Source organism: Gymnoscopelus microlampas, assembly GCF_963454915.1.
Source record: "Gymnoscopelus microlampas genome assembly, chromosome: 3".
NCBI lineage: Eukaryota > Metazoa > Chordata > Actinopteri > Myctophiformes > Myctophidae > Gymnoscopelus > Gymnoscopelus microlampas.
In genome coordinates, this window is record NC_139940.1 from 44,253,394 (window position 1) to 44,279,739 (window position 26,346).

At 44.0% G+C, this 26,346-nt stretch overlaps 1 protein-coding gene across 1 annotated transcript in view; it reads left to right on the plus strand.

Moving 5' to 3' along the window:
- adgrb1a (adhesion G protein-coupled receptor B1a) overlaps positions 1 to 21,514 on the plus strand; it is a gene marked incomplete at its 5' end in the record, with an annotated part of 94,323 nt that extends 72,809 nt beyond the window's left edge. The window contains 15 exons of the mRNA XM_084052341.1: positions 579 to 682; positions 1,459 to 1,561; positions 2,969 to 3,119; positions 3,865 to 3,934; positions 4,309 to 4,375; positions 5,399 to 5,484; positions 6,782 to 6,841; positions 11,556 to 11,654; positions 14,458 to 14,629; positions 15,307 to 15,402; positions 15,939 to 15,978; positions 17,541 to 18,184; positions 19,949 to 19,984; positions 20,203 to 20,361; positions 21,132 to 21,514. Of these exons, the coding sequence (XP_083908467.1) occupies positions 579 to 682; positions 1,459 to 1,561; positions 2,969 to 3,119; positions 3,865 to 3,934; positions 4,309 to 4,375; positions 5,399 to 5,484; positions 6,782 to 6,841; positions 11,556 to 11,654; positions 14,458 to 14,629; positions 15,307 to 15,402; positions 15,939 to 15,978; positions 17,541 to 18,184; positions 19,949 to 19,984; positions 20,203 to 20,361; positions 21,132 to 21,329 (2,085 nt within the window). The 3' untranslated portion in view covers positions 21,330 to 21,514. The remainder of the gene's footprint in view (positions 1 to 578; positions 683 to 1,458; positions 1,562 to 2,968; positions 3,120 to 3,864; positions 3,935 to 4,308; positions 4,376 to 5,398; positions 5,485 to 6,781; positions 6,842 to 11,555; positions 11,655 to 14,457; positions 14,630 to 15,306; positions 15,403 to 15,938; positions 15,979 to 17,540; positions 18,185 to 19,948; positions 19,985 to 20,202; positions 20,362 to 21,131) is intronic.
- Positions 21,515 to 26,346: the final 4,832 nt, after the last annotated feature.

Below are 26,346 nucleotides of genomic sequence, written 5' to 3' on the forward strand. Positions count from 1 at the left end.
CTAGAGGAGTATGCCGCCGCGTGCTTCCACACAGAGCCATATCTCATCTGAACGCTCATCACTTTTGCTTGGAGCTCACGGTAGTAGACAACGTATACCTTTGTGTGTGTGTGTGTGTGTGTGTGTGTGTGTGTGTGTGTGTGTGTGTGTGTGTATGTGTGTGTGCATCCATATTGCTGGTTGCTGGCTGGTCTGGAGTGCTGTTTTTCTTACCCTGGCTATGAGGCTGAGTGTGTGTGTGTGTGTGTGTCTGTGCTGAATCACCTTGGAGTCACCTTGCTCTCCAGCTGAGACCCGAACCGCAGTCTGCCAGACTCTCTCTAGCCACGGCTATCAAACGCCTCGCTGGGTGTGTGCGGGGTTTGCACGCGTGTGTGTCTGTGTGTGTGTGTGTGTGTGTGTGTGCGTGTGTGTGTGTGTGTGTGTGTGTGTGTGTGTGTGTGTGTGTGCGTGTGTGTGTGCTTGCAGGCATCTTGCTAAGGTTTGCCACTCCCCTTGTATCTATGCTGAATACGAGAACGACCGGTTTTGAATTTGAATCTGAGTTCAATTCTTTTCTGTTTCTGTTTGCCTTGCAGAACATGGATAAGACACAGCTCCCGTCCGTGACGCTGATCGTGGGGTGCGGGGTGTCCTCCCTCACGCTGCTGCTGCTCATCATCATCTACGTGTCAGTCTGGAGGTGAGACATGAGATGCTGCAGGACCGAACCACTAGCATCAATCCCCATTCTATAGGCATGTCATAATAACGGAATGGGCGAAATTGGTGAACGTTCTGCAAATAGGTATAGACCCCTCAGGGACCCTGGCCAATAGAGTATATTGGTTTTAAGTGGTTAATATGCAAGGGGTAATTGTCGGCGAGCCGGTCATTGTTGAGAAATAAACCCAGAGTCCCAGACAGGGTGATTAGACCCGGACGCGATAGCGGATGGGTTTAATCACCCTGAAGGGGTTTATTTCTCAACAATGACCGGCTCGCCGTCAATTATCCCACTTATTACATGGCTAATTAATAAAGAAATTCATAAATTACCCCAAAAGTAACAACAAAACAAAGCATTTCATTGCTTGCGGTAATAAAAGTATTCCATTCATTTATGCCAGGTGCGTCCAATGCAACGTGGTCGCCTCGGAAAAGAACAGGAAGTGTTGATGAAATAGAATACATTTTAGGTTACTGGATTGTCTATTTCTCGCTTCAAATGTTTTCGAAAACATTCTTGAGAGCAACGTTTAGCTGTGAATGACATTGTGTGTTCTTTGATTATACAGCTGTCTGTTATTGAGTACAGCGGTCATTATCAAAGAATAACACACCGCTGATGGCCAATCAGAATCAAGCATTCAACCAAGCCGTGTAATATGCTTTTGATGGCGGAGGCCTATCCGTACGTAGATCTGGCCGTCGTGAAATGTTGAAGTGAACGTTCCGTAATCTTTCTCTGTTTTCCAGGTACATTCGCTCCGAGCGCTCGGTCATCCTCATCAACTTCTGCCTCTCCATCATCTCATCCAACGCCCTTATCCTCATTGGCCAGACACAGACCAGGAATAAGGTAAGAGCCAATCGCCTCAAAACTGCAAGAAGACGACATTTAACTTTTCAAACCTACGCTAGTAACATATGGCTGGACCATGTGTGAAATTTGAAACAACGGATAAAGGAAGCGGCGACATTTCCTTTATCCGTCGTTTCAGCGGCGATCACTTCATCAATCAGTGATGTTAAAAAAAACTCACAATAGGAGCTGTAACCTATAACCAGTATGAATAAAAGAATGTCTGTCATCTTGTCAATTGTGACATTATTTTGCCAGATACGAGTGTGTTCCAGACTGTAAAAAATAAGTGTTTGTGAAGTGCCTGCAAATAGTGCTTGTTCTCTCTGTCTCTCTCTCTCTCTCTCCCCCTCCCACACAGGCACACACACACACACACACACACACACACACACACACACACACACACACACACACACACACACACACACACACACACACACACACACACACACACACACACACACACACACACACACACACACACACACACACACTCTCTCTCTTTCTTTCTCTATCTTCTCACTCTCTTGGGTGCATGCTGTCCAGAGGCAATACGCAATTACAACTATCCAAACCGATGACAATAATGGATTTGGGATTGCTTGCAATTAGGAACAGGCATGGGGCTTATGGGGGTTATAATAGAGTATTATGATTACAAAAAAGTTTTCTTCGAACAAATGCCCTTTTACTTTGGATTGAAACTATTACGGTAGATGATAATGTTTACTCGCACACTGTGCTAATAAATCATTTTTCTACTCACATTGTTGTCTTTAGGGGCAACTGTGAGTGAAAACACTGATCTATATGTAGGGGCACATATGAGTGAAATCCTTGCACTGAAGAGCCCTGCAAATGAGGTTTGGTTATTAGGATAGACTTCATCCCATAGGCTGTGGTGCTGTTTGGCCTACAATCGGCTAAATCATCGCAGACTCTGTCATTTCCTGGTGTTTAGCCCAGGTCGACATGGTTTTGAGGTTAGGTTTAGGCATAGTTTCTGTGAGGTTAGGGTTAGGGTTAGGCATTGTGTTTGTGAGGTTATGGTTAGGGTTAAGGTTAGGTTTAGGCATAGTTTTTGTGAAGTTAGAGGTTAAGGTTTAGGCGCCACCTGAGCGAAACACCAAAGGAAGAGGGAGTCCCTAATTCATCATTAGGTCAACTGGCATCCCATAGCCTGACGGACAATTGCTCTGCGATTGGCTGGTCCGTTGTTACGCCGACTGGCTGAACAATTTGTAGACATTCATGTGTATACGCTCTCTTCTGTTAGGAGTGGGCGATACAACTTCACATCGTCACGTCTCTATTTTCGCTCTTTTTGTACGCCTCCATTGTACATAATTCAGGGTTGATACATTTCCGAGCACTAACGTACTGTATTTTGTGTGTTTTCAGGTCTTATGTACGCTGGTGGCTGCGTTTCTTCATTTCTTCTTCCTGTCGTCCTTCTGCTGGGTCCTGACGGAGGCCTGGCAGTCCTACATGGCAGTGACAGGCCGCCTCAGGAATCGTATCATACGCAAGCGCTTCCTGTGCCTCGGTTGGGGTGGGCATCCGCTTTTATTTTTGCTTGTTTTACATATCCGTGCTGTCAGGTTGAAACCGTCATTACAGGAAAATGTAAAAAATAATATATATAAAATATATATATAATGTTCCAGTGGATCCATTGGAACATTCATGTAATTATTATCTAGTCACAAGCTCTTCTCAAGCACATGAACCATAGCATCCCTATTATGGGCATGTCAGGATAGGCGAACATTCTGCAACAATAGCCGATTTACATTTTACTAGTGAAAACAGGAGGGGGCCAAGCACAGACCCCTGGGGGACCTGGGTCAAAAAGGTATATAGGGTTTAAGTGGTAAATACTTTACATTGGTTAAATATTTATAAAACCCACAGACAGACTTAACCACTTTGAACCTGGCGTCCCTATTTTGGGCATGTCGTTATAGGCCAAAGATTTCAGCTATTTTCGCTACTTTTGACATACAACAAAGTATAAAATAGGGCTTTTATGAAAAAAATACATTAAAAGATTAATATGGAGATACAGGCTTTCTGCCCGACATCGATGCTATTTCTCTCTCTCTCTCTCTCTCTCTCTCTCTCTCTCTCTCTCTCTCTCTCTCTCTCTCTCTCTCTCTCTCTTTCTCTCTCCCTCTCTCTCTCTCTCTCACTGTCTGTATGTCTCTCTGTACGTAAAATCTGTCATTGGTTTTGTTCACTTGCTCTCTTTACGGTCGAGCAATGACCAATAAACCTTTTTTGTTCATGCCCTATAGGACTACCTGCCCTGGTGGTGGCAATCTCAGTGGGCTTCACCAAGGCAAAGGGATACGGAACGCCCAACTAGTGAGTAACTGCCATCTGCAGTCTTAGACTTACTACCATCTGCAGTGCTTCCAGTATATTTCTCTGTAGATCTGCAATTTTGTACGCTTTGTCTTCCTGAATAGCTAGGGTTATTGTATACTGCATGTGTGGCATGGCTGCAATTAACCTCTTTCTTCCTCTCCTCATTCTGTTTTTCACCCCAATGCCAATCCCACCTCATCTATCTTTTACCATTCTCTCATTTCATTGCTTTACTTACATCGCCTTCTGTCTTCTTTACAACCCCCCAACCTTCTTCTCTTCACCCAACACTTCATCTCCTCTCTTCGCTCCCCATATTCTCTCTCTGTCTCTCTCCTCACTCAATCCTCCTCCTCCTCCTCCTCTTTCAGCTGCTGGTTGTCTCTGGAAGGAGGTCTTCTCTATGCGTTTGTGGGACCTGCCGCTGCTGTCGTCCTGGTACTTCCTCTCTCTGGCTCGGTGTCCCACAGAAGCCTTTTTCTCCCCCAAATCTTTCAAAGAAAACAAGCAAACTAAAAACCATGCTTGCTTCTTAAAGCCTCTGGGCTAAGCCGAATCCCGTGTGGAGTCTAGCAGAAGCAATTAGCTCTCATCTTACCAGTGGTTTTTAAGGCGTTAATTCATTTTCCCCATCTATGACATTCAGGGGTCATTCTCTGGTATTAGCCAAGAAAGGCTCGCTCTCACCACTTCATTCTGTAAACTGGGTAAAGACCTTGTTGGAATGATGCATCCATGGACGCGGAAAGAAATCAAATCATCCGGGTCACACGGTTGTTTATGCATGTTAGCAGCATGACATCATGGCTAGGTTTTACTTGATATTGTGGCTAGTATTACTAATATACATCAGGTTTCATACAGTATATTAACCACTTAAACCCTATGTACTTTGTTGACTAGTGTCCCCCATAGGTCTATACCTGGCTTATTCCTCCACATTGCGTCGCAAAGCGACACTTTGTGTAGATCTGCTATGTTCCCCTATTATGACATGCCCAGAAAAGGGAGGCTAGGGTTCATGTGCTTAACTTTTATGGAGGCTATACTGTAAGTACCTAACAAGTGAAAATGTAACATAGTGCTGTAACTTCTTTGAGCTTATGGTTTATGCATGAACTTCACGGCACATTTACTCCATATATTCCATAAGTAGTCCGTGCATTAGAGCAATGCATCACACTTTTGATGCCATCGTTTTCCCTCCCTGACTCCGCTGACTGCCTGATGTTTCTCTCGTTGACATCTTGAATAGTTGTAGCTCCCAAAAGCGGTCCAGCCTCTATCAAAAACATTTTGCATGCATCATTTGCGTGCATGCGATGGTTATAATTTTAGCTGCACCTGCCATCAAAGAGTTAGAGTAGAGCTATATGTGCTTCTCTTTCTGTAAAAAAAAAGAGAAAAGGTTGTGTTTTATGCTGTTGCTTTAATTGTGTGTCTTCTCTTCTCTTTTGGCAGGTCAACATGGTTATTGGGATTCTCGTTTTTAACAAACTGGTGTCCAAAGACGGCATTACTGATATGAAACTGAAGGAGAGGGCGGGGTATGCCTTATGACACACATTCATCTCACTTATTGACCTATAACCAGTCAGGAGGGTTAAGCGAGTTGGGGGCGGGACCAGTGGTGTGATTGGCTCCTAATCTGGACATATTGTCAGCTAGGGAACCAGAGATCAGGAAATTGGTTCTAGATGAAATGTTCATTGTTAAGACTCAGCAGAGATAAAGCACTGAAGATAAGGAGAGAAGCAACAAAAAAAAAAGAAAGACGGGGAACCAGTTCGGAATAATAAATGTGACCGAATAAAATTACATAATGAGATAAGAGAAACTTTTTGGAATGGAATTGGAAATGTGACACGTATAATGAGATAAGAGAAAGTTTTTGGAAGTAAAATGTGTCTTATAATTATCAAATATTGGAGATTGCTGGGTGGTCACATCAAATCAAATCAAATATAAATAAAAGGGAGAAAGAACAGACACAAGTAAAAATAAATGATAATAATACATTAATTGGGAGAAAGAAAGATTTGGCGAATATGATTTTCTGGTTATGGGTCCCGCTCAGAAAACAAGCAAGATGACTGCTCATCCCATCGCTTTCCTTTAGTGTCATACTGTACGTGACGCTTTTGCACATTTCCTCCAGCTGCTCTTTGTTTGCAGGTCTTTGCTATTGATGTGAACTTCTATAAATCCATCCTCGTCTTCTTTTTGATCCTGTTTGGTTGTTATCCCCGCAAAGGGAAGCAGGGCAGAAAGCACTCAGGAGGGCTCATTATGATTTATTCATGTCACCAGGCAGTCACAGTGGCAGTATACAGCCGTGGCCCTTTTTTCAATGTCATTCTGATTCCGCTGAATTATAAAGTAGGCTCTCGCAGATGCTTTCAGTGGCCAGTTTGTGCAGTATATATTTGAGAAGTTACTTAGAACTTCGTGTTGCTGGATGTGGCGTGTGTGGTGGTACCTGACAGTGCTCTTCCGCAGCGCCGCAGATCCCTTCTCGCCGCCACAAACCACAACAAAAAACAAACACGTGGAACCCTGCTCCCCTTTGCCTGCAGGCTGCTCTGTCTCCATTGGCATTGTCAGTACATCCAAATGTTATGTTCTCGCTCTTTCTCTCTCTCTCTCTCTCTCTCTCTCTCTCTCTCTCTCTCTCTCTCTCTCTCTCTCTCTCTCTCTCTCTCTCTCTCTCTCTCTCTGTGAACAATGTTTTCCTTCAATTGTCTCTCTGTTCAACTGTGTTCAACGTTTCTTTCTTTTTTTCTTTTTTGCTGTCTGAAACATCAAGTTTGAGTTTGCACAGAAAATCCCCTCTCTCTCACTCAGGGCTCTCCAATCAGGAATGCCTCAGTCACAGAGGCCCCCTCCCATGTCATCAGTGATTGGGTAAAACAAACACCTGCCCGTCCCACCTTCCTCTTAATGTATTGGCTACCGGCCCTGCCCTATCACCAAACCTGCTGAATCTGCTCCTCTAGCAAGCACCTCTGATTGGCTTACTAGTACTTCCTTGCCACTTACCTTGCTCTGTAACTTGCAATTTGGCTTAACCCCTGTTAGTTGAATACAAACATAATTTCTAACACAATTATAGCATTTTCTGATGACTGGTCAGCTTTTAGAGTAGATCTACATGTTTCTGTCATCTCTAATCATAGCTGAATAGTGTAGAATAGAGTAGTTTCACTCTATATTTAACAACATTTAATGCCTATCATTTGAGTGCATGTGTGTTTGAATGTTTGCGTGAAAGTTTGGCAGTGTGCGTTGATTCAAGTGTGTGTGTTAGGGCTGCAACTATCGATTATTTTCTTAGCAATTTTATTCTATCTATATATTTTTTTGATTAATTGAATAATCGAGAAGTGTTTTTTTTTGTTGTCAAGCCAATGAATCTATGCAAAAAAAAAAGATGAACCACTTACGTGAGCCCTATTTTATACTTCATTGTACTGCGGTGTTGCACAAAATAGCGGAAAGTCAAGCTCACAAGCTTACAATTCTAGCTCGTAGATCTGCTATTTTCAATTATTTTGTTCAAATCTATATATTTTTTAAATGATCAATTAAAACAAGTAGTTTGCTTAACTGTAGCGCTCCTAGTAGTGTGTGTTGTCTGCTGGTTTGGGTAAGCTGTTTGGCAGTGAGGGTTGTTTGGGCAGTAGGTGATGTATCTCTGGAGTCACTGACCATGATCTGACCGTGATCTCACAGCCTCTCTGAGCCTCTCTCCCAGCCTTACTCGCATAACAGATGGATCTGTGGTGTCATGAGGGCCCACAGCAATGTGGTGCATTCTCTCTCTCTCTCTCTCTCTCTCTCTCTCTCTCTCTCTCTCTCTCTCTCTCTCTCTCTCTCTCTCTCTCTCTCTCTCTCTCTCTCTCGCCCTCTCTCTCTCTCTCTCTCTCTCTCTCTCTCTCTCTCTCTCGCTCTCTCTCTCTCTCTCTCTCTCTCGCTCTCTCTCTTTCTCTCTCTGTCTGTCTCTCTTTGTCTCTCCTTTTCTGTCTGTCTGTCTGTCTGTCTGTCTGTCTGTCTGTCTGTCTGTCTGTCTGTCTGTCTGTCTGTCTGTCTGTCTGTCTGTCTGTCTGTCTGTCTGTCTGTCCGTCTGTGTGTGTGTGTGTGTGTGTCTCTCTCCCTCCCCCTCTCTCTCTCTGTCTCTCTCTCCCTTTGTCTGTGTGTGTGTGTGTGTGTGTGTGTGTGTGTGTGTGTGTGTGTGTGTCTGTCTGTCTGTCTGTCTGTCTGTCTGTCTGTCTGTCTGTCTGTCTGTCTGTCTGTCTGTCTGTCTGTCTGTCTGTCTGTCTGTCTGTCTGTCTCTCTCTCTCTCTCTCCCGCTCTCTGTCTCTGTCTCTGTCTCTTTCTGTCTCTTTCTGTCTCTCTCTCTGGTGGACGGAGAACAGTGGCAGGAGCAATGGCGCGGACCCCACCCCACCCCACCCCCGCCGGGCAAATTCAAATGCATAACATGTTTAATGGAGCTAATTAATGTGTGCAGCATCTCTAATTAAGCACGCGGCAACATCTGTACCGGGGACGAGACCACTCACACCTGTGAGAGAGTGCCTCGGTGGTGAGAGCCCCCTTTTTTTAACCCCCAAATTAGAGTGTAATTGGCTGGGATAATTAAAACGGACAAGAGAGGCATAATTCAGTCCAGCGTGCTGTGGTATTGCCACAACAACTGGTGCCCAAATGCATGCGTCGGAAAACACTGTTTTGAATCGTTTAAAGGGGAGTAGTTCACCCAAAAAATCACTAAATTTCTATCAATTACACACCACATGAAGCCTTGAATTCATGGAGACATTTTAGTTTTTGTCGCATTCCTAAGCCAATAATTCGATGAACGGCGGGGCCACTCAAATGCAGGTCAATTGATTCAAATTATTGGCTTCGGAATGCAACAAAAAATAAAAAGAATTGTTGAATTCAAGGCTTCATGGGGTGTGTAATTTATAGAAAATAAGTCATTTTTTGGGTGAACTACTCCTTTAAGTCGGGTTTTTGATCAGCGTTGTATAGGTAAGATGTGAATCTTACCTATAAAAAAACATTTAGTTGAAGAGTTGGAGGTTCATTCGGTGGCCAGGATCGAACCGGGTCAACACATAATTGTGTTTTGTGTTCTGGATCTATTTTCTCTTTTTTCTTTGCTTAATGCAACTATTTTGTCCTCTCTTGCCTCTCGATCATACAGACAAGGGAAAATGGTGTTGTACTTAAAAAAAAATACTGATTGCTTTTTAATATCACTGCCTACGGCACGCATTTAGTCGTCGTATTGCCCTTTTACGTGAAATTGAATTCCTTCTATTGCGTGATTTTTAATCCTGGTGTCCAGGGGCTACAGAATCGATTCCTTGAGCCCCTCTTCGACTTTAATTGTTGTTTAGAAGGAGGCCATTTTGTAACACGTCTCTCAGTTTGCTGTTGCCCTTGTTCTCCAGTGGCGCATGTATATAGATATGTATATATATATATATATATATATATATATCGTCTCTGTCGGGTGGAAACAGTCCAAAACTGTTACTTTTCAGGATTTAAAAAAAAAATGCAAAAGCAGCAGATCTAAAAGATCAAAATGCGCCGATTCGCGCCGCGCTTTGAGCTTGTACATCTGCTACTTTTGATGCTTTTGTGTGATGCTGTAGTATGATAAAGCAATTTAAAAGATTTCTGCCCGACAGCAACAATATATATATATATATGTATATGTATGTATATGATCGTTGTGATGGTGCAGAAACAGAGAAGCTGTAGTTGGAGCTCCAGTATTGGATTCTTGGAAGGACTGAAGCAAGGAGGTCTCTCAACAGCAGCAACAGCAAAACACATACAGACTACACCATTGGTTCTCAAAGTGGGGGCCGGGGACCCTTAGGGGTCCTTGACAGGGTTCCCCAGCAAAATGTGTTAATAAATTTTCACCCCTGTATCCATATTTTATACGTTGGCTATTCAAAAATAGCAGATGTACAAGCTCGCAGCGCGTCACTTTGTGCCGTGCTGCGAGCTTGTACATCTGTTTTTTTTTTTAAGTTTTGAAAAATCTTGAAAGTGTTTGAAGAATTTTGTAGAATTTAGCATTTTTTTAACACAAATATTCTCTTCTGGGGGTCCCTGGCACAAAACATTTTCAGATGGGGGTCTGCGGCCAAATATATATCAATTTAGGGGTCCCTGGCATGAAAACGTTTGAGAACCACTGGACTAACACTATTCTAGTGTTTTCTGGAAAACATAAAGCACACAGGAGGAAGCCGTGCCTGTACGGAGGATACACCCTTCAGTGAACACGGAAACAGTCCATTTTAATTGCTTAACTATGATACAATGTATGGGGAAGTACTGTAATTGACTGCTCGGAGCCATTTTGCGCAGTTTTGTGTGTATGAGTATGCGTGCGTGGTATGCGTGTGAAGCTATAACTGTGTCAATGTTGTGTGGTAGGCCTTAGCACTATAGCTCATTAATGCTCATGTCAAGTAATCAGTCAGGTTAGCGGTGCGTTAGACAGAAATAACCAGGGGTGAAACTTCTCACCGGCATTTACAGTATGCTGTGTTTCTAGAACAAACAAACCATCGGAGCATCAAAGAAACCTCGACAGATGCATTAAAACAGTTCAAATTGGGCATTATTCAGATTACGTCTTTTGTTTGCGTTCCAGAAGAGCAGATTGAGCGGGCGAGGGAGGGAAGGTGTCTGTGAAAATGTGTCACAGCATTTTTGGTGACATGCAGCCATTTCCCCCAGGGCTTGCAGAAAAACAAACAAAAAGAAATACTCATTTGGGATGGGAAGTGAAACATAAGGTGACATAGCAACCAATAGCGCTGGGTCTTGACTCACCCCCCCCCCCCCCCCCCCCCCCCCTCCCCCGCTTCAGACATGCACGAACATCCACGGGCGTGAAGACATAATTGTGTGAGAGAAATAAGCAACCAGGTCTAGCAAAACCAGCCCAAAAGAAGCCACATGAGTACTTTAAACCTATATACTACATCTGCTATTTGAAAATAGCCCATCTACAAGCCCACAGTGCGTCGCAGTGCGACGGGTTGTGAGCTTGTAGATCTGCTAATTTCAAAAGTAGCCTATCTGGGAAAAAAAATAACAAATGTGGAATATTTTAACAACACAAATCTGGTACAGGGGTCCCTGGCACAAAATATTTTCAGTCCGCATACAAATACATATTAATTTGGGGGGTCCTATCCTTTGTTGCACTCCGGTGTCACACGCACTGACAAATAGACTATCTACAAGCTCACAGTGCGCTGTCACAGCGTGACGCGGCACTGTGAGCTTGTAGACTGTTATTCCGTGCGACACGACGCGCAAACCAAGTATATAACTCAGGCAATACAGTGTACAGTCATATGCGGCCGGCCCCTCCCCCTCCCCCTCCCTTCCTCCCTCCCTCCCTTTACCCGAGCCTCTGAGAGAGAGAGATAGTGAGAGAGAGAGAGAGCCACTGTGACTCATTGTTTTGCGTGCGTGCGTTTTACTGTATGCGCATCTGTAGCGAGCTTGTGTGTGTGCCGGTGCATTTGTATCTTGTTTGTGTATGTTACAGCGTGTTAATTTGACTTTGCAGTCAGATGACAGTGCCCCTGTACAATATGACGCTCAAATGTGCCAAGTGCGGAGTTATCTCGTCGGCTGACGTTTCCACCACAGCTACCAGTAACGCCATGTTAGTCCCGCTAATTATTTACCTTAACTCTGCCTCTACCTACTCTGATCTGTTCTTCTTCTCGTCTTCCTTCCTTTCCTTACTGCCTTTCCTTCCTTCCTTCCTCACTCAGTTTTTTTTCTTCTTTCCTTTACCCTCCTCCTGCCATTCCTTCCTCTCCCTTGTGCCCCCCCCCCCCCCCCCCCCGCTCTGAGGGTCTCAGAATTACTTAAAGAGGCTAAGAAAACATATGCTGCTCTGAGAGGGAAATTATATGTGTGTGCATGTGTTTGTATGCAGTACTGTGTGTGTGTGTGTGTGTGTGTGTGTGTGTGTGTGTGTGTGTGTGTGTGTGTGTGTGTGTGTGTGTGTGTGTGTGTGTGTGTGTGTGTGTGGTCAATGAGAACATTTGTGCTGTTAAAGCTTCAATCCGTAGGTTTTATATACTCTCCCGTATGGAGAGAGATATTTGCAACTGTAACACCCAGGATTTGAACCCAGGGCTCCCACACAGGAGCCCAAATATCTACCGGACAACCAAGTGAGAATCCCCCATTGGCAAAGGGACATATTACGCCTTTCAGTTCGTATTTATCCGTAAAAACACTTTTTTCATTGATTTCTATTAATAATAATGGTATATTATATTTAAAATTGGGGGCCCACTTGCAATATCCTCACAGAATCGCTGCTCTATACTCACAGATGGGGGTGACTGGTTAAAATCACGTTTTGTTCATAGAAATAAGTCCCGGATTGCAGCTTTAACTGACGATGAGGCTAGGGGATGAACAGTCAGTGGCAGTGAGCCTTGTTATGTCCTCGGGACATGGATACAGTTACACTGCAATCTGCACAGCGTTCACACAGGGGAAGAATCCACATGCTCTCTGGGTAATTCACTTGTCGGGTTGTATCACTTAGTGTGTGAATTGTGCACTCTCTCTGTGTGTGTGTGTGTGAGTGTGTGTGTGTGTGTGTGTGTGTGTGTGTGTGTGTGTGTGTGTGTGTGTGTGTGTGTGTGTGTGTGTGTGTTAGTGGACCTAGAGTGGTTAACATTTTGATGATGACATTTCCCAGGAGTGCATACATAGCAGACCATAGCAGTAGAAAGTCAAGCATAATTTCCAGCCCAAAAGTGAATGCAGCAGACATTTTTTCTCCTTTTTTTTGGAGCATCTGAACAAAAGTGAATTATCTATCATCCAGAGTCCAGACCGATGTCTGTACTTTTTTAATTTTACATTTTATTTTATAGAATATGCACATTAAAGCAAACAACGAAACCTAGAATGAATTAGGACACAGAAAAAGACACAAAGAAAATCTGTGTTTGCAGAGTGGGAGTTAATAAAAGGAATAATGTGGACCAGGGGATAATCTCTCATGTCCTTCTACATGTATCCTCTCTTCCGTTTATCTCTGCCTTTGTTGTTGTTTTGTTTGTTTGTTTTTTGCTTCATTTTACTTGGTTTCTCCTCACACCGCTCACCCCCCTGCTCTCCCTCCTCTCTCCTGTGGCACCTCGTTCCATTATTATGGTTTGACTTTGCCATCTTAAACATACATGCATGTCATATATGTGAATTATGGACATATATTTCAAGCCGTTATGGATGTATGTTTCTGTTTGGTGATGTTAGCGTACAGTAGTCCTATAGCGTTTGCCCTTTCAAATTGAGCCATTGTATTTCATGCATGTGTGTAGACTTCTAACTTGTAGTTGAATGGGCGTGAGTCTATAGTTTTGGGCTTTTTCAGTGGGCATTTTGTAAGCACTGCTATGATGCGGCATAGAAATAGAGGTAAATAAATGGCCTCATATGGAAGCCTATACTCAACATCGCTGCACTGCATATCGTTGCTGTTGGGAAGAAACCTTCGTCCAAAACAGGAAATGTTTAAAAGAACCTGTGTTTCAATGTATATCCAATGTTATTATTTAGTCACGCTCTGGTTAATACTTTCCATTGGTTAAATTATTATAAAACCCACAGACACACTTAATCACTTTTGACCTTAAGTCCCTGTTTTGGGCACGTCATTAAAGGCAGACTAGGTAACTTTGAGCCTAAATTTAAAAATATATATATATTTATTTTGCATTTCTTCCCTCCATCAGCCATTATGCTGGTGTGTTTTCCTGCAAAAAGACACATCCCTCTGGCTCTATTTTGGGTTTGTTCCACTGTTTATGTTGACATTCCACTGTTTATATTGACCTTCATCCCTTGCAGGGACTGAAAAGTCTGTGGGGGGAGAGGGGGGGGAGCGGCCATAGCTCTTAATTGACCCCTTTGAACTTCAAAGGGGTTGTGCACTGAGTTGATTGATTGATAAAGTGTCAAACTCGTTAGTGCTCTCTCTAATCAATGAATGCAAGACAGCAATCACTTTGATACCTGTCAGAGAGGGGGGGGGGGGGATCTGAAAAGCTACCTAGTCTGCCTTTAAAGACGAAAACCTGTTTTGTTTTTCGAAAATAGCACATCTCCAAGCTCACAGAGATTGCAGATCTGCTAGTTTCATTCCTTTTGTGTGCCAATGTCATACAACAAAGTATAAAATAGGGCATGAATAGAATAAAATAATAACATAAAAAGATCAAATATGGAGATAAAAGGTTTCTGCCCAACAGCAACGATATGTTTCCTACTATATACATGAAACACATTCAAAGTGAACTAAATACTACAATTTCTTAACCACCGGTCATTAACAATGTAGAGAAGAGGTTGTTTCTCATCTGTGTCTTTTGACTGTTGAATGTTGAAGTGTACTCTCTTTGACTTTCACCCCCCTACCCTCCCTCACCCCCGCACAGGGCGTCCCTGTGGAGCTCCTGTGTCGTTCTGCCCCTGCTGGCCCTCACCTGGATGTCCGCCGTGCTGGCCATCACCGACCGGCGCTCCGCGCTCTTCCAGATCCTCTTCGCCGTCTTTGACTCGCTGGAGGGCTTCGTCATCGTCATGGTGCACTGCATCCTGCGCAGAGAGGTATGACCTGAGCTCCCCTCGCTCGCCGTTGCTGACATATATATTTCATGTTTTATCGCCCGTTGTTATCCGGCGCGTTGATGCTGTTTCGTGTTTTACTGTGTATGTGGGTTTTGGTGCGTGATAGAGAGTGTGAAGAGATTGACGAGGGGAAGAAAATGGCTTGTTTGATGTGGTACCGCTCAGTGGTGGAAAGTAACTAAGTACATTTACTTAAGTGCTGTACTTAAGTACAATTTGAGGTATTTGTATTTTACTTGAGTGTTTACAATTTCCAATACTTATACTTTCCAATACTACTCCACTACATCTCGGATCCAAATATTGTACTTTATTTGTAGTGGAGTGATGTGACGCATTGTGAGCTTGTAGATCTTCTATTTTGAAAATATTTTTATACATTTGAAAACTTGAAATGGGACACATCTGCATAATGAGTACCTTCTACTTTTTGGTGATTTAGGTACATTTTGATACCAATACTTTTGCACTTTTACTCAAGTACATTTTGAATTCCGGACTTTTACTTGTAACAGAGTATTTCTATATTGCAGTATTGGTACTTTTACTTAAGTAAAAAATGTGAGCACTTTTTCCACCATTGGTACCGCTGCCGGCGGTGCTGTGGGGTCGTGACCTGATGAACAGCCTGTGTGTTTTGGTGTTCCCGTTTGCAGGTTCAGGAGGCGGTCAAGTGCCGCGTAGTGGACCGGCAGGAGGACGCTAACGGAGACTCGGGAGGATCTTTCCAAAATGGCCATGCTCAGCTTATGGTAGGAAATATCGGAACACCGTTTGGGGGAATATGTGTTATCTTTTTTCACTCCCAAGATTTTGTATATTCATTAACCCATTAAGACCGGGAACGCATCTCTGTCATTTTAAGATTTGTTGGCTATTCAAAAATAGCAGATCTACAAGCTAGTGCCGCGCTACGAGCTTGTAGATATGCTATTTTTGAAAAATCTCAGAAAACTGTGCAAATCATGTATTTTGTAAAGCGAACATTTGTGAAATATTGAGTTCCAGGCACCCCCAGAAGCAATGTTTTGAGTTACAAATGTTCACTTTAAATATATATATATATTCAAAGATTTGTACAAATTCTCACGATAAAAAAAAAAAAATAGCATATCTACATGAGCTTGTAGATCTGCCATTTTTGAATAGCCAAAGTATAAAATAATGGTTATAGCTCAGATCTAAAATGACACAGATGCATTATATATAATGCAACATTTACCTTGAAAAGGGTAAATGTTGCATTTATTTTACTTTTCTAATAAATGTATTTTTCTCCCCTACACAGACTGACTTTGAGAAAGACGTCGATATGGCTTGCAGATCAGGTAAGATTCACGTGTTTTTGTTTTGCACTTGCGTGTGTGTGTGTGTGTGTGTCGTACATGTAAGTGTGTGTATGTCCTCTTTGAAAACTGTCAAGGCGAACCTGTCTCTTTGTATTCTCCGCTCCCACGTCTCGGGTACTTCAAATTCCTCTGTGCTATCAGAACAGATGTGAGGTGTGTCCTCGCTCGATTCCTGATGCGTGTCTCACAATCAGCGCCGCGGCAACCTCCCCACCGCCAACCTGCGAAGGAGGCATCTTTTTTTTGTGACGAGACACACGGCGCATTACAGCTGCATAACACAATTTAGCCCCGGCTGTCGGGAGTGGGCCGCGCGTGTGTGCGCCGTGCGGCTATATGCAGATAAATAGGGGCTGTCTGAGTCTCTCCTACGCGGCGGGCGTATAATTAAGTCCCTCCCGACAGTGCGGCATCAGATAGAGTCTCTCGTTCTGATTTCCGTTGGGGAGCAAGGAGCTGATTATCTCTTGAGACAGGATATCAAGAGGAGCATCTGGAGCAGAAATGCTGTTGACACGCAGACTGGAGATGAGATGGAAAAGAACAGGGGACTAAATGATTTGATGTATTTCTCTTTCTGTTGCCGAGTGGGCGGCGAGCAGTCGGCTGATTGTTTCGTGGCGTGGATCCACTGTTTGTCTGATGCTGTTCACCAGCCTGGACAGCGTGTGTGATATGTGCTCCACGAGCCAACGGCGCTCGTGGTGCGAAATGGGGTCACAGTACTAACAGTTGGCAGCCTGGCACAGTGTCTGTGATACAGTCTTCCTTGTGGACTTTAACCACTTAAACCCCAGCGTCTCTATTCTTGGGGCGAACATTCAGTGAAAGTAGCCAATCCACAAGCTCACAATGCATTGCAACCCGACACATTGTGAGCATGTAGACCGGCTATTTTCGGCAAAGATAATATCGTACAGTGAAAACAGGAGAGGGCCTAGTATAGAGCCCTGGGGTGCTCCGGTCAATCAAGGATATAGAGCAGGGGTAGGCAACCTTAGGCACGGGTGCCAACATTGGCACAGGGGAGGGTGATCACTGGCACCCTGGCATAAGTGAGAGAGGATTATTCTTTTAAAAATTAAATATTCAAAAAAGGATCAGTCAGGTAAATTAAGTCCCCTCACATCTTTATACAAATTACATCCCGCATATAATTCTACATTAATTCAAACTGATAACTCTGACTGGGGAGGGAGTCTGGGAGTTAGGTGGGTTATTGCTCTATTGAGTCTAATGATCATTACATCCTGATGTGAAAGACAATATTTCTAAAGAAAAATAATGTAAAGGTTGTTATGTATAGCCTATGGACAATCAAAATCAGTTGGAAATATTTCATTTTTATGTCATAATTAAACTTATTGTTGATATGGCACAAGAAAATGAAAACATGTCAAAAAGGTTGCCAACCCCTGATATAGAGTTTAAGCGGTTAATTGCCGGTGAGATCTCTAGTGTGAATATCTGTGTCAGCCTGCGTGCGTGTGTGTGTTCACCTATAGTGATCTACCCATCCCCCTGACTCTGTCCTCCCACAGGTACCCTGAAGCGCTCTTCTGTCCCTGGGGAAGAGAAAGCCTCCGCTGGGACCCACACCCTCCAGAAGGGCTCCAACTTCAACACCATGCCAGCCAGCATGGCCAAGGTGCACCTCCAGAACGTGAACGACTACAGCAGCCACACCCTGACCCTGCGGCGGGAGAAGGGCGCCGCCAAGGGCATCAGCACCGAGCTGCCGGGCGCCAAGTCCATCTACATCTGCGATGGCGAGCTCTTCAAGCAGCTGGACGGAGATCTGACGCGCGCGCCCGGGGAGGGCGCCGCCCCCGACGGGACGGGCTACATCATTCTCCCCAACAACAACAACACGGGCACGCTGAAGCCCTCCAAGGGCAAAGAGGACCCGGCGGCCAAGTACAACATCAGCATCGAGCAGCTGCCCCAGACCAGGCTCATCCACCTGGCCAACCCCGTCAACGGCGAGCCCGTGCCCGGCTTCGCGCTGAAGAGCCTGCCCTCCGACCAGGTCAGCGTGTCGTGCTCGGAGAGGGACTCGCCGATGCACAACCAGCAGAACCTGTCCAGAGACACCCAGATGACCTGCAGCACGGTCGACGGAGGCGACACTGGCATGATGTCCAAGAGCGAGACCGTCTCCACGCTCTCCATGAGCTCCCTGGAGGTACGATGGAGATCCGAGGTGTTACATACGTTTTCATGCATTCAGGAGAGAGAACTCATACAGGATGTGAAAGTGAAATTGGAAGTGATTGAAATTTTGAATTTGTGATTGCATTCAAAAGACAAAATTGGAACTATATTACAAAGATTGATTTATTGATTGAATACTTTATTATCAAGTTGCAAACAGTACAGCAAGTACAATTACGCAAGCAATGCTAAAAAAAACCTTGATGGCTTGTTTCCATTGCAGTACTCTCTGGTGTAGTGATGTTAACAATTAATCTATAATCAATTAGTGTTTTGATTTTCAATTAATTGAAAAGAAAATTGAATTTGAATATTTTCCAAATGTTTTGAGGAAAACTTTTTTCTTTTCTTGGGCTAGTGAAAGTTACAGGCATGGTGTGTGTGTGTGTGTGTGTGTGTGTGTGTGTGTGTGTGTGTGTGTGTGTGTGTGTGTGTGTGTGTGTGTGTGTGTGTGTGTGTGTGTGTGTGTGTGTGTGTGATATCAAATGTGAGCTTACCATAATCACAGTAATCATTAATCATATTCCATCATATTCAAGGGCTTTTGGAGAGAAATGAGACTCCATAGAGCACTGCAGAGGGGAGGTGTGTGTGTCTGTGACCAGCTGATGTTCGTTGACGCTCGTTAATGTTACATACATCATGGCAATTATGTTTCTGCACTCATTTTCGGTTTCGGACAAGAATTTTCCTTTTGGTCCTAAAAAACACAGCTATCAATTAATCGATTAATCGATGGATACGTTTATCAACTATCAATTAAGAATTAATCGATAATTTGCATCCCTACTCTGCTGGCAAGCTAAGACTTATCTAGGTCCAGATGTAAATTGCGGACAGGTGCTCCTCTATGGTGGTTTTGATTGAGGATAGGGAGGTTTGATGGTTGGTGGTATGAGGCGTTCCACATTTTGGTGGCAGAATAGTAGAATACACTATAAAATGAAGCTAATAAACGTGTCCCACCTGGAAATGTATTTTACTAAAGAGCTGGAGAGATGGGGGAAGACCCCCGTTACTGAACATACACTCTATAGTCTATAGCAATGATTAGTGTCAGAATATAGCTTTAATTCTTTCCAATTCCTCAAAAAGTGGAAATTGAAAGAATCTACATTAAAGCTTTTTGGAAAGAAAGAGCGAGAGAGAGAGAGAGAGAGAGAGAGAGAGCTTGTGTGGTTCCAAACCTCGTACTCGTTTTGAATGATAATGAAATCCCACTCAGTTCCGCAAAATAATAGTTCAGCGGGGCAGATGAATCTCTGAAGTTCTGAAGATACTGATTTTTTTTAATAAAGGTCAGGCATTCACTCTGCTCCTTGGACACAGACCACTGGCACGCTCAGACACACTGCTCAGCGCACCCACAGACATCAGCCCGCTGGTATCTCTCTGACCTCGGGGCCAAACATAACTCCCACAATGCAGTGCGAGGCGGCAGCTGCCCACCGCAACTGAGCAGCCTGAAGGTTAGGTTTTCCTACAGTATGTCGCTCGGTGACAGGGAGGACTCAAAGGTCACTCGGTCGCAAGCTGTTAGCTGCAGGCTCGGCCGAGCGGCGGCGAGCCTCACTTTCCCCCCTGTCTCACCTCTCTATCCCGAGTCCTCCCTCCCCCCTTTTAGCTGATCTGGAGCTGCAGAATGAAACATGAAACACTCGAGCATTTTGTCTACTCACGAGGCAGGCGATGTAACGACACGTCTTTATTCTCCCCCTCTTTTATGTCCCTCCAGAGACGAAAATCACGCTACGCCGAGCTCGACTTTGAGGTAAATTTAGTCTGTTTTATGTCAGCGTGAATTATATTTATTTATTTGTTTGGGGGAAAATGGCGTCGTATGTCTCTTAGAGATCTTAGAGATCTGGGAAAATGGCGTCGTATGTCTCTTAGAGATCTGCACAATCACTCCATTTTCAATGTTTAAGAGTGTTATCATTACATGCTTAATGCCTCAACGTGTTGATCTGTGTTGTTGTTACTGCGCAGAAGATAATGCACACCCGGAAACGCCACCAGGACATGTTCCAGGACCTGAACAGAAAGATCCACACCGGAGACAAGGACAGAGACTCTCCGCCGGTGGACGGCAAGGCTGCCAAGAGATGGAGTGTGTCCTCTGCCAGCAGTGACAAGACAAACATGAGTGTAAGGACTCCACCGTATCTCATCTGCCCTCTCTATTTCTCTACTTCTCTCTCTCACACCCCCCCTCATGCACTCTCTCCATCTTTCCTCTTAGTGTGTGTACTGTATCACAAAGTGATTGCCCGTTCGATGTTGAAGTGCTGCCATAGAGGAGATTGCATGTTTTTTTTTTCTGTCTGTCTGCCTAAAAAAAAAAACACGGCTAACAGCCTGTGGTCGAAAAAGTATCAATACTGCAATGTAGAAGTACTCTGTTACAAGTAAAAGTCCGGAATTCTAAATTTGCTTGAGTAAAAGTACAAAAGTATTGGTATCAAAATGTACTTAAAGTACCAAAAGTAAAAGTAAAATGTTTGAAAATAGCAGATCTACAAGCTCACAACGCGTCGCGATGCGACACGTTGTGATGCGACGCGTTGTGAGCTTGTAGATCAGCTATTTTCAAATATCCGAGGTATAAAATAAGGCTAAAGTGGTTAATGTACGGTTTATAATGTAATCATTTATATCTGCAAAGTAGTAACTAAAGTATTCAAATAATTGTAGTGGAGTAAAAGTACAATATTTGCCTCCGAGATGTAGTGGAGTAGAACTAAAAGTATAGAAGTAAAAGTACCTCAAAATTGTACTTAAGTACAGCACTTGAGTAAATGTACTTACTTTACTTTGTACTTTGTACGTTACTTTACACCACGACTAACAACCCATCATCATCCCCCATCATCTGCCCCCCCCCTCTCTCTCTCTCTCTCTCTCGTTCCTGCTCTCAGGACAAGCAGCAGACCCCCAGCAAGAGAGCCTGGGACCAGGGCATCAGGAAGAACCACTCCCCCCCGTCCTGGGTACGCAAGGACCTGGAGACCGTAGCGGCCTCGCCCCTGGAGATGCAGACGGTGGAGTGGGAGAAGGCCAGCGCCACCATCCCTCTGGTGGGCCAGGAGATCATGGACCTGCAGACGGAGGTGTGAGAGGACGCCCAGCAAGCAGGCCGCCCCGCCTCCCCCCCGACATTCTGTAAACCCACATGATCTCAGATAGAAAACACGCCGCACAGACACACCCCACTTAACCGCCGCCCTGCTCTGTATCTTCTCCACATAAAGGCTGGACAAAAACCTCATTCGGAAAAAAGGGGGCTTATAGAGGAAAGGAGAAGGAGTGTGAGAGAGAAGGAGCGATGGAGCGAGCATCAACAGATAAGACAGAATGTCTAATTGAGGAGAGAGATGATGTTTGCGTGTTGACTTTTTTTTTTTTTTCTTTCTTTTTTTTTTGAAATATTGTTTCGTTGGAAGCTGGACCCTGGAGTTTTGCCTAAAAATACACTCTGTCCTAAGTAACTGAATGCTGGTTCTCCTTATAATATTAAACATATTGGTCCTGGATTTCTAATCAGCATACGTGATGGCAAAAAAATAGACTGGCTCTGAAACACATTGAGCTATGGGTATGTGTATCATACGGCCAATGTAAACACCATAAAGGTAATCATGCAATGTTTACCCATTGTATTAAATGGTCATAATGTGATTATCATGATTATGTCTCTTTTTTATGTTTTTTTTATTTTTTCCACTGTGTTATTATGGCATCACTGTTCCTCTCGCTCCCTCTCCTGGGGTGGATGGTGAGTGGGTTGGTGTGTGTGTGGGTGGTTGGTGCCGGAAACGAGGGAACAACGGGCGAATATACCATCCCGGATTCCTCGCTCTTCTCTGCTAATACAAAGGAATGGAACCTATAGCATACAAGGCCCCCAAATATCCGGGTTAAAGGAGGAGGCAGACTGCCAAACTGTACCCACGTGCCCCTCCATGTCCACCCCATGCCGCCACTCGGCCTCAGCCCACTGTATCGCCACCCTCTCTCTCCTATACCCACGCAGGGGCCACACCCACCCTGCATGACGAGCAATGGAGGGCCATAAACAGACCTCTGTAACCTCTAGCCAAAACGGCTGGTCAGCCTGCCTTCCCGTCGGCCGGACAGACAGACAGACAGACAGACACCGCGACAGTGACATCAAGTGCAGGCCGACGGGTCGGCGGCGCGCTCTCATTGGCAGGCGGCCGTCCAATGACATCACTGAAATGATAACGAGGCCGAACGAACACCCTCGGCGAGTCGCAGAAAGAGCCACGTTGATGACTATGAAGCTGTTTTGGGGGGATTCGGTTGCTTGATGTATACAAGCAGGCTTGGTACATTGATCGCAAACCTGAAGGGAATATTTTAAGCTTAAAAACCACTTAAACCCCCATATGGGTGGCTGGAAGTCCCTCAGGGCTCAATACTTGTGTCTTTTCTGTTTTCTGTTATTGTGGGGAAGGCTTTTGCTGACAATGGCCGATCGACAAGCTCACAAGTTGAAGTTGTGAGCTTGTCGATCGATTTTCAGCGAAAGCTTTCCCCACAATACGGATTTTGGGGTTTAAGTGGTTAAAAATTAAGGAAGAGCAAGGTACTAATGTCTGTGTGTGTGTGTGTGTGTGTGTGTGTGTGTGTGTGTGTGTGTGTGTGTGTAAAATAATTATGTTCAAAAAGGGAATACAAGCGGAGTAAATGAACAGATCTTTAGATACAGTATATATATATATATGATATGATGAATATATATCCTGTAAGACGTCACAGAGGTGGGGACTCTGTAGTAGCCGGTGCGGTGGTGGTTGCACACACAGAAAGCACAAGGCTCCGTTGGAGTCCTGTTGTACAGCATAATTATTCTTTCCAACAGAGTTCTACAGAATGGATTTTAGCCTATAAATATCTTTCTTACCGTGCTTGGGGATAATTGTTATCATAATATCATTATAAATATGAACATGGTTATTCGGATTGAACCCCGACCCCTCGGACCCCCATCCCACCCTGCCCCTGCCCCCCCCCCCCTCCAAAAAAAAAAACATCCTTTCAGGGTACTGGACTATACGAGTGTTCTGTATCGCAATGTAACAGTATGTTTGTGTGTGTGTGTGCGCGTGTTTTTGATATCACCAAAACTGTCACCCCCCTCGGATCTGTACTTGTCTGAACCTCCTGAGGTCAACTGACCACTACCCCCCCCCCCCCCCCCCCCATACCATGCACACGTTCAGCCCCAGTTCCAAGATCCTCCACCCCCCCACCCCGCTTTTTATTTCACTGGGGTCACCTCTTTGTTAATGTACAGTTTTCAGAGCACAAAATGAATGTGTCATATTTCTAATAAAAAAGTATATCTATATAATAAAACTGTCGCTAGTCCTGATATATATGTATCTTTCCTCAGCGCACACAATCTCACTGTCTTAACTGAATTGTATTGATACAAAAATGATGCATGTGACATGGCTGCCAATGGACCGATTTGTTTTTGTGTGTTTTTGTGTGTGCATAGGGATCCGTACGTGTGTTGTGTGTGAGTATGCATGTGTTTGAATGGGGATTGAACTGTATACATGCATACTATGTGTGTCTGTGTATGCATGTGCATGTATTATACATGTGCTTTGTGCGTGTTTGTGTGCACTTGCACTGGCATTTTGGGACCTGTGAGAGATTAGAAGTAGGGAGGAAGTGTGCCTGTAATGGCCCAAGGATTATTTATGGCTCGGAACGGAAAACCAATCTGGACAGCAAGGCGGTCCGAGTCTGCTAATAAAGATTTAACCGATAGTAAATACTCGGGCAAATTAATGTCATTGCTGTTATTACCATATTTCAAGAACACATCAGCGGCAGAGATGCAGAGAGTTCAGTATGCAGCAGGAGCAATACCAGCCCGGCATAAATTGAGAGCATTACTTCATATCAACATGAAGCTCCTACATACAGTAGCATTACCCTCATTAGGCCTATTTGACTATAATTTATTCATCAGTGCATTCACAATGGACCCTATTTAGAAATTTTACACGTAAAGCGAATGGGTAAAATGTGTCCGGTCAAATGTCACGCTGCACATTTATCGTCTGGTATTGTTCGTGTATTGCTACAGAGACCGCATTATTCTATTTGTGAATGTGAATGCAACATTATTGACTACAATCAATAGTGATTATATGAAATAATTAGAATGTGTGATTAATAGAAATGTTTTGACTACAGTAATTATTGGCTCTATAATGTTGCCAAGATCAAAAATGTTACTCTTTTCACGTGGCAGTCCGCCAAAAACAGGAATTTAATGCATTTAGTTTAATAAACACAGACACAAATGGAAAAAGAGTGCTAACAAAACAAACATGTCAGTCGAGCTATAAAGAGTGGCTTTACACAGTAAAATCCTCAGCGTTCGTTTATCCATTTGTAACCAAATGGACCCTTACGTTAAGGGTACAATTGGTTTAACTCCTTGAGGTAAATTAACACTGAGGATTTTACAGTATAGGAATCAGAGTTAACCTCATATCTTTCTGACAAATGGTCTTCAAATGTTTACGGGTCAACAAATAAGCTTGGCTCAGAACTGACGAAGGCCACCTGCACACCTCAACTGTGACCAGTACCACAGAGAATAGACAAAACATGAAACCTATAAGTTCGTTTCAGCAGCCCTTGATTAAATGAAATGTATTATTTGCACAACAACATCAACCACTACAGTGTCCCTATTCAGGGCAAGTCAGAAAAAAAGATAATTGCAGATCTACAAGCTCACAACGCATTGTGAACTTGATAGGCTATTTTTAGATAGGCAAAGAGATTTGGTGTAGTGGGAAAAAAGGAGGGGGCCAAGGATATCCATGGGGGACCCTAGTCATCAAAGTATATGGGGTTTTGGTCTATAGTGCGTGCCAACGTGTCGTTGCAGACATACTTGTGGGGGGCAATGTTAAGTCAACCTGTTGTTGACGCCCCCTTCAGGATATTTGGCACGCACTATAGGGCTATGGTCTATGCTTGACTTTTTACAGGGCCAGTTTTAAATTGCAGCCACCTGTAAGTGCTCTTTTAAAGCGGTTTTGAAGGAGAGTATAGGGATTGTCTCCTTTACGACTGTTGGTAGAGTGTTCCACATTTTTGTGGCATAGCTGCAGAACAAATTTAACCCCTTGTTTGAGCCAAATCTGGTTTGAACGTGATTAGTGGAGCTCCCTCTGGTGTTGTGATTGTGGACGTCATTGACGTTTGTGAAGTAGTTTGACAGGTTCATGGGTGTCTTTGTGGTGTAGCGTATCTTGTAGACCAGGCCCATTGCAAGTTGCTGTATACTCTGTCCTCGAGCCATCCCACCCTAGCAAAATGGGCAGGGGTTAGATGAGTTTAATCACACCTGCACTGCCTGCACTGGAGCTGTTTGAGGCGGTACATTTCTTGTTCAACATTGTTTAGTCAGAACCAAGGACTGTTCACAACCGTCTCCCTCATTTGGTGCGGCTCAAACATTTAGTTTCTGGTTATAACTTCTGGTGTTATGATGGTCTGGACCAAATATTGTATCTGTACCAATTACAGGACATTTAGGCTGTGTGGGTAATATGAATATTGCAAATGGAAGGAAAACCTACACAGTTCCATTTTATCTATATGACAAAGTGGAATAATGGGCCATGCCCACGGGTGTACTTGGCACCAGGATGAGAAAAGTGCCTCCCGGTAATACGTGCCAACCGTTACATAAGGGAGCTGTTGGAGAAAACCCATAAAAGTATGGAAAGCACCACGGACGGTCTGAATGGAAAACAATAGAGATTTGCAGAAATGCCACAATTGTTTTGGTCTGGACGAGGGTCCACATGGCGTGTCAAAATGATCAGGAACAGGGGGGTGCAATGTTCTTGTATGCAAAGTATGAAACTGCATAAGGCCCCAGTGTCCCCCAAGGCCCAGGCAGGTTCATATAGCCTTTGGAAGTAGTTAAATGAGATATTTTATTAATAAAGTTGCTAATTTCTGCAGCGCACCAGGACTTGTGGGATACATATATGCGACGCCCATTAGTGTAAATTAACGTAGTGTAGTGTCCCGGGGTGCTCATTTGACAAGGATGCGACTTCCCAG